The 15,874-nt window shown below is 60.8% G+C and overlaps 1 protein-coding gene across 18 annotated transcripts in view; it reads right to left on the minus strand.

Moving 5' to 3' along the window:
* TSC2 (TSC complex subunit 2) overlaps nt 1-15,874 on the minus strand; it is a gene marked incomplete at its 5' end in the record, with an annotated part of 38,084 nt that overhangs the window by 3,318 nt on the left and 18,892 nt on the right. For 3 of the 18 annotated variants that reach the window (XM_081257087.1, XM_081257088.1, XM_081257076.1), the window contains 18 exons: nt 198-284; nt 548-623; nt 888-1,387; nt 2,329-2,459; nt 3,724-3,792; nt 4,486-4,689; nt 6,253-6,468; nt 7,015-7,127; nt 7,266-7,418; nt 7,567-7,731; nt 9,159-9,287; nt 10,434-10,528; nt 10,791-10,893; nt 11,112-11,205; nt 12,065-12,254; nt 13,684-13,818; nt 14,306-14,428; nt 15,722-15,872. In XM_081257087.1, coding sequence (XP_081113213.1) covers nt 198-284; nt 548-623; nt 888-1,387; nt 2,329-2,459; nt 3,724-3,792; nt 4,486-4,689; nt 6,253-6,468; nt 7,015-7,127; nt 7,266-7,418; nt 7,567-7,731; nt 9,159-9,287; nt 10,434-10,528; nt 10,791-10,893; nt 11,112-11,205; nt 12,065-12,254; nt 13,684-13,818; nt 14,306-14,428; nt 15,722-15,872 — 2,734 coding nt within the window. The remainder of the gene's footprint in view (nt 1-197; nt 285-547; nt 624-887; nt 1,388-2,328; nt 2,460-3,723; nt 3,793-4,485; nt 4,690-6,252; nt 6,469-7,014; nt 7,128-7,265; nt 7,419-7,566; nt 7,732-9,158; nt 9,288-10,433; nt 10,529-10,790; nt 10,894-11,111; nt 11,206-12,064; nt 12,255-13,683; nt 13,819-14,305; nt 14,429-15,721; nt 15,873-15,874) is intronic. The other 15 variants (XM_081257085.1, XM_081257083.1, XM_081257081.1 and 12 more) reach the window with 7 other exon arrangements.

Raw genomic sequence — 15,874 nt, forward strand, 5'->3', positions numbered from 1 at the left:
CGTGCTCACACACTACCTGTCACTCTCACTCCTGGGTCCCTGGCACGAAGCTCAATGGGCACCCGACACTCCAGCGGCCCTGCAGTGACCAAGCTCTGCGGAGGACAAGGGCCCAGACCCCACCCCCACCCCCGGTGGGGTGGATGCTCGGCTCTGCCCAGCATGCAGGCTAGCCCCTGCCAGCCTGGCAGCCTCACCTGGCCTTCTCCCACGTACAGGACGGCGATCTTGTGTGTGTCATACGATGGGATCTGGTCAAGGAGCTGCACTGACCGCTCAAAAGACTGTAGCAACAGAGCCCTGCCTGAGCCCAGGGCAGAGGCTGTCCCCTACCACCAGCCCTGCCCAGCAAGCCCCAGCCCAATGCCTGTCCAGGAGAGGCCTCTCCTCACGCAGGCAGGTTACCGCAGGCTGCCGTGGGGACCTGAGGCCGTAGCCCTCCACGAGCCTGGGCATAGCCCCCACTGCCCAGCCCTGGGGCATCATCCCACTGTGCACCCCCAGCCAGGCTCCAGGGGAACCCTGAGGGGAGAGAGGGCCCGCCTACCTCATTGGGTAAAAGGATTGGCTTGTTGGACTCATCACCGAAGAAAGGTGAGTGGTAGAGCTGCAGGAACACAAAGCTGCAGGGGAAGAGAGATGATGGGGGCTGGGCTTGGAGCTACAAGCCCAGGGCCAGGGTCTCAGCCAATACGGTCACAGCCCAGGTGGAGAGCAGCAGGGCCCGAGCCTCATCACCCAAGGAGCTACCCTCTCCTGTGGCTTCAACCAGCCACGGGGCAGAGGATGTGCAGACCTGTACCCCAGCCTGCGCTGCCCTGGGCCCCTTAGGCACCACGTCCCCACAGGGAACATCCAGGCACTCCCACCAGGAGGGTGAGGCTCACCTAGGGTTGATACCCGGCACCTTCTCGGTATTGGAGGTCCCAGCTCTGCTCTTGAAGGCGTCCCTCTCCACCCTCTTGCCCCTGCGTGACGGGGCCGAATCAGAGATAGTGTAGCCTCGAGGCCGCAGCCCACCGGGGGAGCGGGGACAGCTTGAAGACAAGGGACCCTCAGGCTGGGTGGGACCCTGGCCCTGGCTCTCTTCGCCTGGGGCTGACCAGGCAGCACCTTCCCTGTCCAGGATCCCTGACTGTGACCGGGCCTTGGCCTCAGGGCTCAGCCGGCCGACATCAGCCTTGTCCCCAGGGTCCCCAAGGATGTCCTGCAGGGTCTGTAGTTCAGGCGATGAGCTTGACTTGCTTAGGGGCTGCGAGGGCTGGAAGGCGAGCTCCACAGAGGGCTGGGAGCCCTCAGAGGAGACGGCCCGCTCGATGGGGATCCCCCCAGCAGCCAACTCCTCGGCGTGGAATGACTTCTCCTCCTGGCTGGAGGTCGAAGATGACTGCAAAGAGCATATCCAAAGAAAATCTTCATCAAGAGGCACCACTGAGGGGACTTCCCTAGTGGCGCAGTGGCTAAGAATCCCCCTGCTAATGCAGGGGACACAGGTTCGAGCCCTCGTCTGGGAAGATCCCACATGCCGCAGAGCAACTAAGCCCGTGCGCCGTAACTACTGAGCCTGTGCTCTAGAGCCCGCGAGCCGCAGCTACTGAAGCCCACGCACCTAGAGCCTATGCTCCACAGCAAGAGAAGCCACCACATTGAGAAGCCCGCGCACCTCAACGAAGAGTAGCCCCCGCTCGCCGCAACTAGAGAAAAACCCATGCACAGCAACGAAGACCCAACACAGCCAAAAATAAATTAAAAAAAAAAGACAACAATGAAAACTCAATATACTAAAAAAAAAAAAAAAAAAAAGAGGCACCACTGGCCCCACCTGGAGGCAACAAGGCCCCACCCGTCCTCCAGCCCAGGGCCATGGAGCTGCCCAGCACCAAAATGATGGTCCCCCCATCCCCCGAAAGCACCTCCCTGTGCCCCACGCTCAGCAGAGGAGACAAGAGCCCCAAAGACTAAAGGATACCAACAATAAGAAGCTATATCCCTGGGTAGACCACTGGAAAACCCCACACTGCCTTACAGCAGGGACTTGGTAGAACATCTAGCTGTTTTTTTAGATAAGAAAAGGCAAGGGGATGGGGTGGGGGGGACAGTGGAAAAACTTTCTAGAGTTCAGATCAAATCAATGATGTGCCACAAAGCTTAAGGTGGAGGTCCTGCAGCTGCCCCCACCCCTGACTCAGCCCCCGCCTCCCACCCGACACCCGCCTCTCCCTCTCAGTAGCTGGGCTTGAGGTCTAGAGGCCCGTCTGGCCATGGAGGTCCAGATGGCAAGCACCGACAGGGACCCTCAGGCCGGCTCTGGTCCCCGGCTGCACTCACCCTGCTGAAAGCTTCAGCGTGCCGATAGCGCCCGTCTGTGCCTAGGGTTGCCTCAAAGTCTTCCAGTTCAGGGGGCTCCACTGGCAAACTAGCCTCGCTTGGATTTCCCTCCTCCAGAACTACCGCAGAGTCTGGAAAGACACACACGGTGCTGCTGGGTGCCGGCCCGGCCGCCAGGAGCTCACGTGGCCTCAGGGGTACCAGCTTTTCCCCCATGAGAGGGCACAGCGGCCCTCCAGCAGGGCCACCCCCTCCCATCGAGCCAGCTGGAGGAGGGCACTCTTGAGCACCCTGGGTGTGAGCCCTGACACAGGGTGTCTCCTACTTGGGCTCCCAGGGGTCAGGATGAGAGGACATCTGGCTCCCCTAGTCCCCACCCACCCACCCACCCACCACAGTGTCCACAGAAGCCATCTCTGCTCCTTCAGCAAGGCAGGTGGGCAAGGGCAGGCTGGACCCCCATGAGGAAGCCCCCCACCCCGCCTGAGACGGGGCCTCGGCTCAGGAGGAGGGCATGCCTACACCAGCCCTCAGGAACTGGGGAGAAGCCAGAGCTCCTCCCTGCTTGACCCCGGTTGAAAGACTGCAGCGGGAAAGTCCCTGTGTGGGAACACAGGCTCGGGAGCCATTCTGGAGAGTGGAGGCTCGCCTTCTGAGTCCGGGCCGACTCCGAGCTGGGCGCACTTAGGAGAGAGCATGACGCCCCCAAGTGGCATTTCCTGTGCCAGCGCCAGGATGAGGGGGGTGAGAAGAAGCAACGGAGTTAGCGCTGCCCGCACGCAGCCCCGCACACGCGCAGTCCATTAGCCGCCCATGAGAGCCCCTCTGCCACTGCACGCTCCTAGCTGGCTCCTGCCCATGCAGTAGGGCCTGAGCGGCTGGAGCCCCGAGCAGGCCACACCCTCCCTGCCTGGGCCTGGGAGCCACGGGCCAGAAGCTGGTCTGCAAGGCCCTCGGCCAGCCTACTATGAAAGGCAGACACGTCCCAATTTGTGGGTTCACAAAGCCAGTCAGAGCACCAGAGGCCGGGGCAGGGGCAGCTCGGCCGAGCCCCAGAGCCAGGCTCGAACCCCAAAAGCTATCCTCTGTCGGCCTCTGGGGTTCAGCTGCCCAAGGTCACCTCCTCAGGCCTGAAGAAGGGGCTGGGACAGCCCGTCTGGCTCAGGAACAGAGCTCAGCCATGAAAGCGCGAGACAGTGAGGGTTCCCGCTGGCAAAGCAAACACATTCGGCACCGACGTCCTCATGCGAGTCAGGGCCCTGCACCCAGAGGGCGACGAGAGGCTGAGGTGCCATCATGGAGGGGTGAGCGGATGAGGGACGAGGAGTCAGCATCTAGGGGGCAGAGCGGTGCTCTGCAGCAAACACCGCTTTCCTTAAAGAGACGCACGAATACCTGCCCAGGAAATGCTCCTATGCAGCTTTCCTTGGCAACTGGACTGGTACAGGGAGGAGAAAGAGGCCACTGCAAGGGAAACCGTGAGCGGCCAGTCAGCAGAAGGAGAGACTATGCACAGGTCGAGCAGAGAGGACAGGCACCACTAGTCCTGTATAGACCCAGAGCCTAGAGAGAGGGGGGGGGCGGCCAGCGATTGGCTGGAGGGGCGGGTGTGGCACACACGGGTCGCAGCTCTCCAAGCTGCTCGAGCGGACATCTGGCGGCAGTGCATCCCTCCTTCTCGTGAGTAGAGGTCCTTGGCCTCTAAGTGTCATCTGGCCACAGGGAAGGCCAGGGGTTGAAGGACAGCACGGGCCCAGCTGGGCAGGGCCATGAGAGCGCAGGCAGGCGCAGGCAGGCTCAGGTGTGCTCGGCGCATCCAAACCCAAACCCAAGCAGAAGTGCGGCAGCCTCCTGGAACCCTTGGCACTAGGCACCCCGAGGAGGGTGTGGAACCAAGGCCTTGCTTGGCCCTGCCCGTGTCCACCCCACGATTAGGGCCAGCTGAGCAGGGCCTCGAGCCCACCGATTCATGGTACCACGCCTCCAAAGAAGGTCGCCCCTGCAGGAGCAGTCCCCGCTCTCTGGAGATGGGCGCCCCCCACAGCCAGCCTTCTCCCAATGCCTGAGGCTGGCAGCACCAAGAAGGCTCAGGACCCCACCCCAGGCGCATCTGCCATCAGACAGGGCACACCAGGTGGGCGAGAGGCCAGCGCTCACCTGTGTTAGAGCGTGGGGGTGGGGGGGGCTTGGCTGAGCCGGCCGCTGGCACGGACAGCGACTTGTACAGGGCCGTGTCGCGACGTTCCTTGAAGCGCTCGGCGGCCATTAGGGCATTGGACAGCTCCTGCAGGGGCGTGTTGTTGATGTCCGAGGAGAAGGGACTGAGTGGGTTCTCCAGGCTCATCAGCCAGCTGGTGTTCCCTGCAGAGCGGCAGCCAGCACCCCACAGGGCTCAGGGCTCAGGCCCAGAGCAACAGAACAGCCATCCCCTCCCGGACCTCCCTGGGCAGCCCCAGCCACGCTGGCCTTTAGGGAACATGCCTCGTGCTCCACCAGGGAGTGACGGTGGAGGGACCAGGCAAGGCACGGCCCTGGCCTTGCCCCGACACTCCCACCCCCAGTTCCCCTGCCCCGGGCCCTGAGGTCAGAGCAGCCACCAGTGGTCACTTGCCTCAGTGACAAGCACGAGGGGCCCTTAGCTCACAGCACCTGCTGCCCCAGGGCAGTTCCCACACCCAGGACAGGCTCAGCCAGGCTCAGGGCCAGAGGGGGAGCAGCCAAGGCAACTCAGCGCAGAAGACTCCTTCCCAAAGGGGGGTTCTGGGTGGGGCCCAGAGAGGCTTCTGGGCTCTGTCCACTCTCCACTCCAGGCCCAGAGGACCACGCTTGGACTGGACCTTCCTCACTGAGCAGCCTCACATCCCAGCATCTCATCTGACCTCAGCCCACCTCCTCTCAGCCCACCTGGTTTCCTGCCTCCCCCACAGCCATTCCCTCACAGGAACTGGGAGGACTGGGCTAACACACACGAGGAGCCTCTCCCTGCCCCGACCCCCACGGCCCCACCGCCCAGCACGCAAGGCCTCCATGGGGCCAGCACCCAATTCCTCTCACCACTCGGTCATCACTGGCCCCACACTGCACCTGAGATACCTCCCAGGCTCTGGGCCTTGGCTGAAATGCCCCTGTCGTGGGCTGAGTTGTGTCCCCCCAAATTCACGTGTTGGAGCCCTAACCTCTGGGACCTTGGAAAACGACTGCGTTTGGAAACAGGCTCTTTAAAGCGGTAATTAAGGTAAAATAAAACCGCACGGATGGACCCTAATCCATTCTGACTAGTATCCTTAAAACAAGATTAAGACACAAAGGGACAACCGCGTGAGGATGCAGTGAGGAGACGGCCGTCTAAAAGCCAAGGAGAGAGGCCATAGGAGAAACAAACCTTGCTGACACCCTAACCTTGCACTTCCAGGCCCCAGGGCTGGGAAGAAATAAATTCTGTTGTTTAAGCTGCCCAGTCTGTGGTGCTTCGTTATGGCAGCCTGAGCAGACCAGGACATACCCTCTCCTCACTTAGCCATGGGACCTCCCCTCACTGTTCCTCTCTGGGGACTCGGCTCAAAAGTCACCTCCAGGGCTTCCCTGGTGGCGCAGTGGTTGAGAGTCCGCCTGCTGATGCAGGGAACACGGGTTCGTGCCCCGGTCTGGGAAGATCCCACGTGCCGCGGAGCAGCTGGGCCCGTGAGCCATGGCCACTGAGCCTGCTCGTCCGGAGCCTGTGCTCCCCAACGGGAGAGGCCACAACAGTGAGAGGCCCGCGTAACGGAAAAAAAAAAAAAAAAAAAAAAGTCACCTCCAAATTGCTCCCGTGGCCCAGTCTACCTGCCACTGGCTCCTGTGTGTCCAGAGCCTTTATGTAACTGTCCCACACTATGGGCTGACAGCGGCCCAGGCCAGCTGAGCACAGGTCCACCCCCGGGGTACCTGTGGGTCTCCGGACCAAGATCTCCGCCCAGCCCTGGGTCAGCAGGGGGACGTAAGCTGCCAGGTTTGTCTTCTCCTTCTGCGCCGGGAGCTGGGTACTGGCGGAGGCCTTCTCGGGCTTGCTGGCTGGAGCAGTCTGTGAGCCCGGGGAGGCGGGGCTGCCAGGAAAGTGGGAGGCTGGAGCATCCAAGGCACCAACTCGAAGGCCATGGCCCCCTGAGGAGAAGGAGAGCAGGAGGGCTGGTGACCACCGCCGCCCAGTGGAAAAGCCACTGGCAAGGCCTGGCTGCTCCACCTGGAGCCTGGGCTGGCCAAGCCCTGAGCTAGTGCCCAGAGGCAGCTGGACCATCCCCAGGCATGGCCCTCTTCCAGCGTCAGTGTCGGCCTTGGCGGACCCAGGGCAGCAGGAAGGGCCCCCATCACCTGTCCCATAGTCAGACCACGGCTCATTTCAGCTACAGCAGAGTAAAAAGCTCCAGGGGTGAGCTGGGCTGAGGGCCAGGGCTGCTGAGGGCTCATAAGAAACACTGACCACGAGAAGAGGCCCCCAGTGGCAAGGGGGCCTTGTGCCACAGCTGCACAGAAGGTCATGTCCCGCCAATGCCCCAACCCCGTGACAAGGGCTCACAGACAGCACTCTAGTTATTCAGAAACTGGAGCAGGCCTAAAGCCAGCCACCTTGATCCTCAGCTCCGAGGACCTTCCTGAGCACAGGGACTCGCAGAGGCACCCAGGAGGGAGGCAGGGTGGGCAGAGGCTCACCAGACATGGAGCGGACCCGGTCCCGGGCTCCACGGCACACCTGTTGCCCGGCCTGGGACTCCAGCTTGGCTGGTGCCTCCTTTGTCTGTCTCACGTGCACGCTGGGGTCAGAGCTGAGGACAGAAGGGTCCCCACAGAGAGTGACCAAGGTATTCCACGGGCTCCAGGCCAGCATGACACTGTCTCATGCAGGCCTGGGCTCAGGACAGCCACCATCAAGGCCAGGCAGGCAGGGGCAGAAAGGTGGTCACCTCAACTCTGGGCCGCCCTGCAGCTCTCCTGAGTCCAGGCCCAGCAGAGACCGGGTCCCAGTCCCCACGCTCGTCGTCACGGTGACAAGCTTGTTCCCAACCAGCCAGGTTTTGGTCCTGCCACCCGCCAGGAGGAACTCTCCCACGGGGGACCTGAAAGCACAGGAGTGTCGGTCAATGCCTCGCCCGCAGGAAGGAGCCCCATGTGCCATCCTGCTGCCCCTCTGACCAAGTGTAGTCACAGAAGAAAAGCTAGGCCCTGCCCTCCGGCCCTGCCCCAGTCCTGGAGCCCGACTTGCACCTCTTGGGGACCGCCGTGAAGTTGGAGAACACGTATCTGGCCATCATGTCCAGACACGTCTCTGTGAGCTCCAGGTGGAGATTTTTCAAGTTGTCGTCAGCCTGGGCCATTGAGTTCTCATCTGCAGACCCCAAGCTGGCGCTCGTGAGAGATGTCTGGATCCTGCTGGAGGGAGGAGCCACGGCGAGGTCAGGGTGCCAGGTGGGGGCCGGGCCATCTACCACCGGGGCCAAAGCTCAAGGCATGCAGGTGCTGAGAGGGCTGCACTCAGAAAGACCCGCCAGGGCGTGTGGCCAGTCGAGCCACAGCTTGGCAAACCGAGTGGACACATCATCCCGGGGCGGGGGCAGACAGGGGCTCATGGGAGAGACCCAGGCCCACTCATTGGAGCAGAGGCTTAGGAGACGGGGAGAGACAGGCTGTCCCCTCACCGAAGTGCAGAAGAGTCAGGTGATGGCTTTGTGGCAGAACAGTGTAGTCATGCAGAGACACGGAGACCACAGGACACACAGACAAAGATTGCATTCTGCCCACAGGGCCACCTCCCATGGAGGACAGGAAGGGTCTGGGCTTCATGTGAGGCTCTTCACCCACACACTTGGGCCACCCAGGCCCTGCCCCAGTGACCAGGAGGAGGGGCTTGTGCAGGTTTCACTCTGATACAAATTTCATACTCCCTTTGCCGAGTTTTGCTCATGATAAAGAATTTGTTGGAAAAGAGCTGAAAGGGGAGCCTCACTGACCACTCCCCAACCCCAGCTCCCACCAAGTCAAACCCCACTTGGTGGAAGCCAGCCGGAGGCTAGAGCCCCAGCCAGGCGTCAGCAAGGGGGTGGGTCTCCGAGCTGTGGGACGCTGAGGCTTGAAGGAGCTTCCAGGTGAGGAGACAGTGCAGCCTGGCCTGTCGGCATGAAGCAATAACCCCCCCAGAGCCCACACCTGCACCCGGACACAGCAGGGAGAAGTGATGAGACTGCACCCCTGGAGAGGCCAGGCCTCCCCTGCTCGGCCTCTTGCAGGCTGGCCCCCAGCCCACTGCCCTACACAAAAGCCCCCATTTCCTCTCAGCTACAACAGAAAACAGACTTTTTCTAGAATAAAAGCTCAAGAAGAAAATCCACTAAAGAGGATATGAAAGAAAAGCCGAACCCTGGAGTGTGTCCCCATCTGACCTGCATGGGCGCTGCTTTCATTTGCAAAGGCCCCTGACCTCCAGGGACAGGCCTGTGGGCGCTGCCACTGGATACCCTCTAGATCTCACGGTGGTCACCCTGCTTTAGGCTCCCAGGCCGGCCTCTGAGGATGCTGTGCAGCCAGCCCGCGCCCATACGAGCCTTGGTGACAGAATGCAACCTTTCCACCCCTCTCCACCAGGCTCCCGGGGCCCAAGGGCAGGGCTTGGCAGGACAGGCCCCTGCGGCCTGAGGGCTGCCACTTGGGCTCTCCTCCAGCTCTGGCCAGGGAGGGCGTGGGCAGGAGATGAGGTCATGCAAGCAGCCCCATGCACCGCCACCCGGGTGCTCCCGCCTGGCAGCGCCACGTCACGGGCCAAGCTCCAGGGTCTGAGCCCCCCACCCAACAAAGCCCACTACCTGCGGACCACATGTTCAGACACACTGATGCTGCGGCACCGGAAGGCATCGGCTGCAGAGCTCTCCTTGAATTCTTTCACGGGTGGAGAGTTATTCAAGCCTTGTTTGGGGGGTCTGGCTATCCTCAAACTACCAGGTGAGGAAGGAAGGCCCAAGCCCCAGAGAGCCCAGCTCCCAGGAGGGGAAAACAAGCCATTGGAGGGATGAGGAGGAAAGGTCACAGGCCACAGGGTCAGGATGGAGAGCCCACGGGTGAGATGAACAAAAAACCATGCCAGAGGCCAGTTAGCAGGGGGAAGAAACAGAAAACAAAAATGCATGAAAATACATCTTGTAAACATGACAGAAAAAGTAAGGTTTCACGCATGATACCAAAACAAAGAACATTAGTGCAAACTAAACGTGTGTGGACCGCACCGCACGGCAGATTCCAGGCTGTGCTGACCAGGCGTCCCGCCCACCCACTCAGGACCAGGTGCTGAGGCCCTGAAGGTCACAGCTCAAAAAGAGGTCAGTTCTTAGCTCAAGGCCCCGGCCCCCAGCCACAGGGCCTTGAGAGAACAGCTTCTGACTTAGGTCACACTGACGTGGTCATTCTGGAAAATGCCGTATTCCCACCTAGGGAGAGCCAAAAAAGCTTGGACAGGAAGGTGGGGGACAGGAAGGGGGGCAGCCGTTCAAATGAAATGCAAACGAAAACACAAGGCCTAGCACGGCTCTTCTCAGATTTGGCGAAAGCGGCTGTGATGAAGAAGAGCATGTCCCCCGTTAGCAATGGGCTGGGCGAGAGCTCGGGGGACAGGCCACCCTGGCCCGAGGCTGGGCATCTGTGGACCCTGGATCCTCCCATCCAGGCCAGGTGTTTGGCTTCTCAGGAGTCAGCTGCCCTGATGCACCCCTGGGCTTGTTCAGCGGAGTCAGTCCCAAAACCTGACGCCCTAGAACTAGCACCTCAACCTCCAACTCAGCAAATCTGTACTTGCCCGTCACCCAGGCAGGATTGGCCACGACCCAGCACGCAGGCTCCACAACACCGCAGGCCACAGCAACCGGCTTGCTGAGGAGCAGCGCTGGCCTCTCCAGCCATGTGTGAGGTGTTCGCAGGCTTCTCAGGCCCCGCCCTGCTTCACAACCCCAGGGCACCTTGGAGCCCAGCACGGTCTGCGCAGGGCACGCCCTAAGCCCCAGCCTGTACGCACCATGCCGGCCACAGGCCACAGCTTGCAGGTCTGCCCTGCCCCACTGACACCAGGCCCGCCCACGCAGGCCCCGCACCTCTTGGGCCTCTCATTGAGACTGGTGCTCCGTGCTCTAAAGCTGTCCTTTTCGGGGGTGTCATCAAAAGACAGGAGAACGTTGGAGCGCAGACCCTGGCAGAGTGGAGCAGACCTGAGCCACAGGCCAGACGGCACTGGCCCTCCAGGCACCCACAGGCTTCTTCCCTCCACACCTGCCAGCCCAGGTACACTGTGAGCCTGGGATGAGCTACAGGCCCAGGACAAGGGCGGCAGAATTGTGTCCCAGTGGCGCCCCACCTCTCTCTCCCCTGCCCGTCACCCTGATCCAGCCATGGTGAGCCAGCGGCAAAGCAGGTCCCGGCCCTAACAAGGGACGCGTCCTCCGCTGGCTTACCTTAGTGATATAAGGAACAAAATCTTTCCGGAAGGGCAGGCGGCACCTAATGAACCACATGGCTATGACGTGATGGGCCAGGCACACGATGTACTGATTGAACCTGTGACAAGAAAAGAAGAGAAGTGCTGGAGGTCCAGCGTGGCACCCGAGGGAAATGAGCCAGGAGCTAGGGGTGCAGATCAGAGGTGCTATGGCCACAGGGAGTGTGTGTGGCTTTCTACTCTGAGAGGCCTGGCCTTCAGCAAGCAGAGGCCTCCAGCTGGCCTGGGCCACAACCAGGAGGGGCAGGGTCTCACAGGGATACACAGCAGCACTTACTTGGAGGGGTTGGTATACGGCAGGGAGATGGCAAACACACTGGCGTACTGCTCTGCTGCAAAGTTCCTGTAGAGCTGAGGCAGCCTGGCCAGAGCTGCAACACCAGGAGACAGCCAGTGAGGGAGCCCAGATGGGCCTGGCAAAGACAGGCCCACCGACACAGCAGGGCAGGGGCTGCCAGAGTCCTGTGCTATGTGTCTAAAAATCCAGTGCAGCTACTCCGACCCAAGAAGGTGGCAAAGCAGTGAAGGTCACAACCCACCCAAACAGGACCCTCCCCTGCCCCTGGGCCTCAGCTCTCTACTCCAAGGGCTGGCAAACTATGGTCCCCAGGCTCAATCCAGCCAGTGGCCTCACTTTATGACCTGTGAGCTAAGAATGGTTTCTACCTTTTCAAAAAGTTGTAAGCAAAAAGAACAGGCAGCCAAGGCATATCACACGTGGCCCTTTACAGAAGCAAAGCCCTGCCCTGCTCCTGTTGTCCACACGCCTGAGGGCCTGCTGAGGGCCAGACATGCATGAGGTACTGGGAAGGAAGAGGCGAGTGGGGCACCCCGAGCTCCTGGACGTCACAACCTGAGGGGTGAGCAGAGCCCCTCCAAGTTGTAGTGTGTGCTGAGGGGGGAACAGAGAGAAGGCTCTAAGAGCCAGGCCGAGTAGGGACCGAGGTCGGGCAACAGGAGGCTTCTGTGCCATATAAACTGACACTGAGGGGAGGAAAGAAGCCAGCCACTCGAAGACCAAGAAGGAAAGCGTTCAAAGCACAGGGGCAGAAGGTATAAAGGCCCTGAGGCAGCAAAGCGTGGCCCACGGGGCACAGCATGCCTACAGGCAGCCAAGGTGAGGTCTGAGAAGGCAGCACGAGTTACTTCAGGCAAGGCGCAGCCCCGAACTCAAGGTCCACCTCACTCACACACACACAGATACACACGTGCGAAGCCACAGATGCTTACTCGACAGGAACTCGAGGAGTGGAATGGCCATGCTGGCCGTGGCTGAGATGTGCGTGAGCTTCACGACCAGGACAGGCAGTGCCTTGATGATGATGTCAGGCATCTCCACGCTGCAGATGGCCAGGGCCACCACGCACTGGCTGGCACAGCGGTAGATGAGGCCTTGCTCCAGGCAGTACACCATCTCCCGCTGTGGGACAACACGGATGCCTCAGACCAGGCCCACCACAGGCTGGCCCTCTGTGCCCCACCCCTGCCCGTAGAGAGCCATTCTGGTGAGCCAGGGCCTGGTCTCCCCTCTCCCACTCCAGAATTTCTATAGAGGAGAAGACCAAGACTCAGAAAGGCCAAGTGCCTTATCCCAGGTCTCAGGCGCCTAAGCGGCAGAGCCACCAGCAGCTGACCCCACCTGAGCCAAGGGGACAGCAAGGCTGCTCTGGTCAAGGTCTTCCTGACACCTCCCCCCACCCCTACACAGGCGGGGTCTCAGGTCCCCAGCCCACCCTGGAGCCAGGACACACGGGGCTCATCACCCCCTTGGTTCTGGAATCCCCAACTGATTGGCCTTTTGGCAAGGGGAAGGTCTGCCTAACACAGCAAGGCTGCCGGGCCCACACCAACCCTGGGCAGAGTCCTCCATGAAAATGGCCCAGCTCTGCCTAGCAGGAGACAAATGCCATCTCAGGCCACAGCCTCGGGCAAACCACCTGGTAGCTTAAGGCCCTGTGGATGATTCTGATTTCCTGCAGCCAGCCCCACCCCTCGGAAACACTTTGGGCCTTGAGGGTTCTCAGGGAACCTTCAGCCCAGTGTGGCCAGCTACCCCTTTGGAGCACAGCCAGTGAGAACCAGGCCACGCCACACAGGAGGAGCTGGAGCTCACACTCACCCCAGGAGTCGGGGTGGGAAGTGAGGTGGGGGATGGCAAATCGAGTGTGAGTTTCCAACAGTACTTTGATCAAGAGCATGGGCTCACCGCCCAAACATGACTGAGTCTGAGTTTAGGCCTCTCGCCTTGCTGTGGCCTTGAGTGGGCTACCTGAGCTCCCTAAGACTTCTGTTCCCTGATTGATGAGGGCAGAGTGACAAAAGTATCAGGAATTTAAAGAGAAAGTAAAGGTGATGGCTCATTGCAGGCCTCCCACCCAGCAGTGCAGAATTAAGAAAACAGGCATTACTGCGTGTGCTTTTTGCACCTGATGGCAGAGTTGGAGGTAGGCGGAGGGGGTGCCCTCTGCCCGGCTGCTATGCCTCTCAAAACAGGCTCGGCGCCGCCAAGTGGCTCAGCACTTATCCTAACGCTGTAGCAAGGACAAGCCAGGAAATGCTCCTTAGAAAGAAAATGGCACTGCATATGTGTGGAGGGGGGATATTCAAGCATTTCATTAAGCCCACTCCTCCCTGAGACAACTCAGGAGCACCAGTGAGTTCAAACGTCCACAGTTCCAGGCTGGGCCAGCTGGCAGGGGTGCACTGGCCACATAGGAAAGCAGAGCCAGCTGCCCTGGCCCTGGCCCAATAGCCACCCGTTAGGAGGAAAACGCTGGGCCCCTTTGGCTGAAGCAAGCATCCTGGGGACCAGGCTTTCAAAGCTCAACCATCTCTCTCCCATCTGGTACCTGTCTGGTTTTGTCCAAGTAGTTATGGTAAGAAATTAACGCTGTCAGCACGGGAACCACAGCGAGATGCAGGTCGGTTCTGGAGAACCCTTCTGGGGTGCTTCGGAGCCGCTCGAGGGTCTTGGGACCTGAAAGCTAACAGCCAAGGGCCAGATGTGAAGCCCTGCCCGGCAGCCGGGTCAAGCTGGGTGGCCAGGGGGCACGGGGTGGCCCCTGAGAATGTAGGCCCAGCGGGAGAAGGGGTCAAAGCCCGAGGACCTCCCTACTTCCTGTTCTAGCCAGCAGTCTGCCTTCTCAGAGAAGTGGGAGGCTGCCCACTGATCCGCCAGGGAGATAGACCCCGGGGAGGCAGAGGGGGGAAGGAGTTAAGATCCTGCTCAGTCCTGCAAACTCGAGCCCTTCACTGAGGCCCCCAATCCTCTGCCCGAGAGTTGGGATGGGAGGACAGGATCCCAGAGGCACCATCTGCACTCCAGCCGGGGTCCGAGCCTCTGAGGGAAACACGTTTGCCTCCCAGGCCTCAGTCTTTCAGAGCTGAGGAACTATGCTGTGGCCCCACCCACCACATAGGCCGCGGACCCGCTGTGCACGACACAGGAAAGGCCCGAAGCGGAAGGCGCACCATGGAGCAGAGGGCGGCAGATAGCTGGTCAACACTACACGGGGAGGTGAAGATGAGGACCTTGTAGCGCAGAGACTCGGGCAGCTTGCTGAGCACCAGCTTCAGCACCTTCCAGTCAGTCTCCTGCAGGAACAGGGAAGACGGGGTCTCAGGGTTGGAAGCTTGATCTGGACAGCAGCGAGGCCTCAGAGCTGCTCTCCTGTTCTCCACACAAGCCTGGGCCCTCAGTCCCTGCAGCTTGGGGAGCAGATGCTGCTCAGAGAAAAGTCAGCCCTGGACGGCGGCCGCTGCCTCCAAACGCCAGGCAGGGCAGGAGGCCCAGTGCAGCACAGCCCCTCTCCTCTCAGCAGGACCTGGAACTTCTGCACGCTGGCTCCATCTTCCCCACCTGCCCAACGGTGATCTGAGGACGGCCTACCAAGGGCACTGGACCCAAGGGGCTCTGATGATGCCCACCCAGAGCACAATGAAGATGGATCTGAAAAGAAGCTACTGTACTAGCTTAAAGAGAAGCAAGTATTCCTCAACAATCCATGAGCCCAGATACCTGCCACAGGACCAAAGTTGACCCAAAGCCACAGCATCGAGGACAGGGTTGTGGCCTGCACGGACCTTCCCTGGTGAGCCCTCCCAATCTCCACTGGGGCGACCACTGCCCATAAACTACACCAATGGCCAGGAGTCCTAAAAGCCTTTCCCCAGATCCCACCTGTGACATGGAGACCTTGAGACTCTCACAGGAAATCTCCGACAAACCCCTTTAATGCCAAACCCCGGTACCCCCAGGGAACCTGCTACCGCCTCTCCATCCAGCTCTGCTTCCCCACCCGTGGCCCCCGGGAGCGGCCCCCAGCCTATTCCGGGCTGCCCAGCCCCGCCTGCGGCACACTGCTGACCAACCCTCCTTCCTTGTTGCCCCACTGGGGAACAGGCCCGAGCTCCTCCACCTCCCGCCACAGGGAACTTACCTCCCCTAACTTCCAGGCTTTGCTTACTCCTGCCGCTGGAATCTTCCCCCTCTTTCAAGACTGCCCTCACCTGCCCCTCCCCATGCCCCCAACCAGATGTGACGGCACCCCCCGCTTCGGTCCTGCACAGCCTGTTGGTGCCTCCTCCCAAGGCACACCCCATCCTACAATCCAGTTATTTGTCAATACACCTCACTCTTGTACCAAAACCACCTCCCAGAGGAAAGAACATCTCCTCGGCTCCACACCCAGCTTCCGGTGATGCACCACACACAGCAGGCGCTCAACACACGGCTACGGAACCGCTGTGAGGCCTCGAGGCAGACAACCTAGAAACAAGCAGCGAACCTCCCAAGGTTGCCAATGTGGGAGAAGAACTGTGGCCCCCGGGCAGCACCAGTCATTGCTTGGTTTGACCTAATGCAGCCGGAGGGTCTGACCGTCTCACCTGCTTCAAACACTGCAGCAGGACACGGAAGAGCAGGGAGTAGGGCAGCGAGCCGAGCCGCACGGCGGGGCCTGCAGGTGCCGGGCCAGGGGGCCCAGTGGGAGGTGACAGGGGGCCACCAGCCTTCTTCTCAGAGCCCCTCTCCGGCTCCCT

The sequence above is a fragment of the Mesoplodon bidens genome (assembly GCF_964165515.1).
Source record: "Mesoplodon bidens genome assembly, chromosome: 15".
NCBI lineage: Eukaryota > Metazoa > Chordata > Mammalia > Artiodactyla > Ziphiidae > Mesoplodon > Mesoplodon bidens.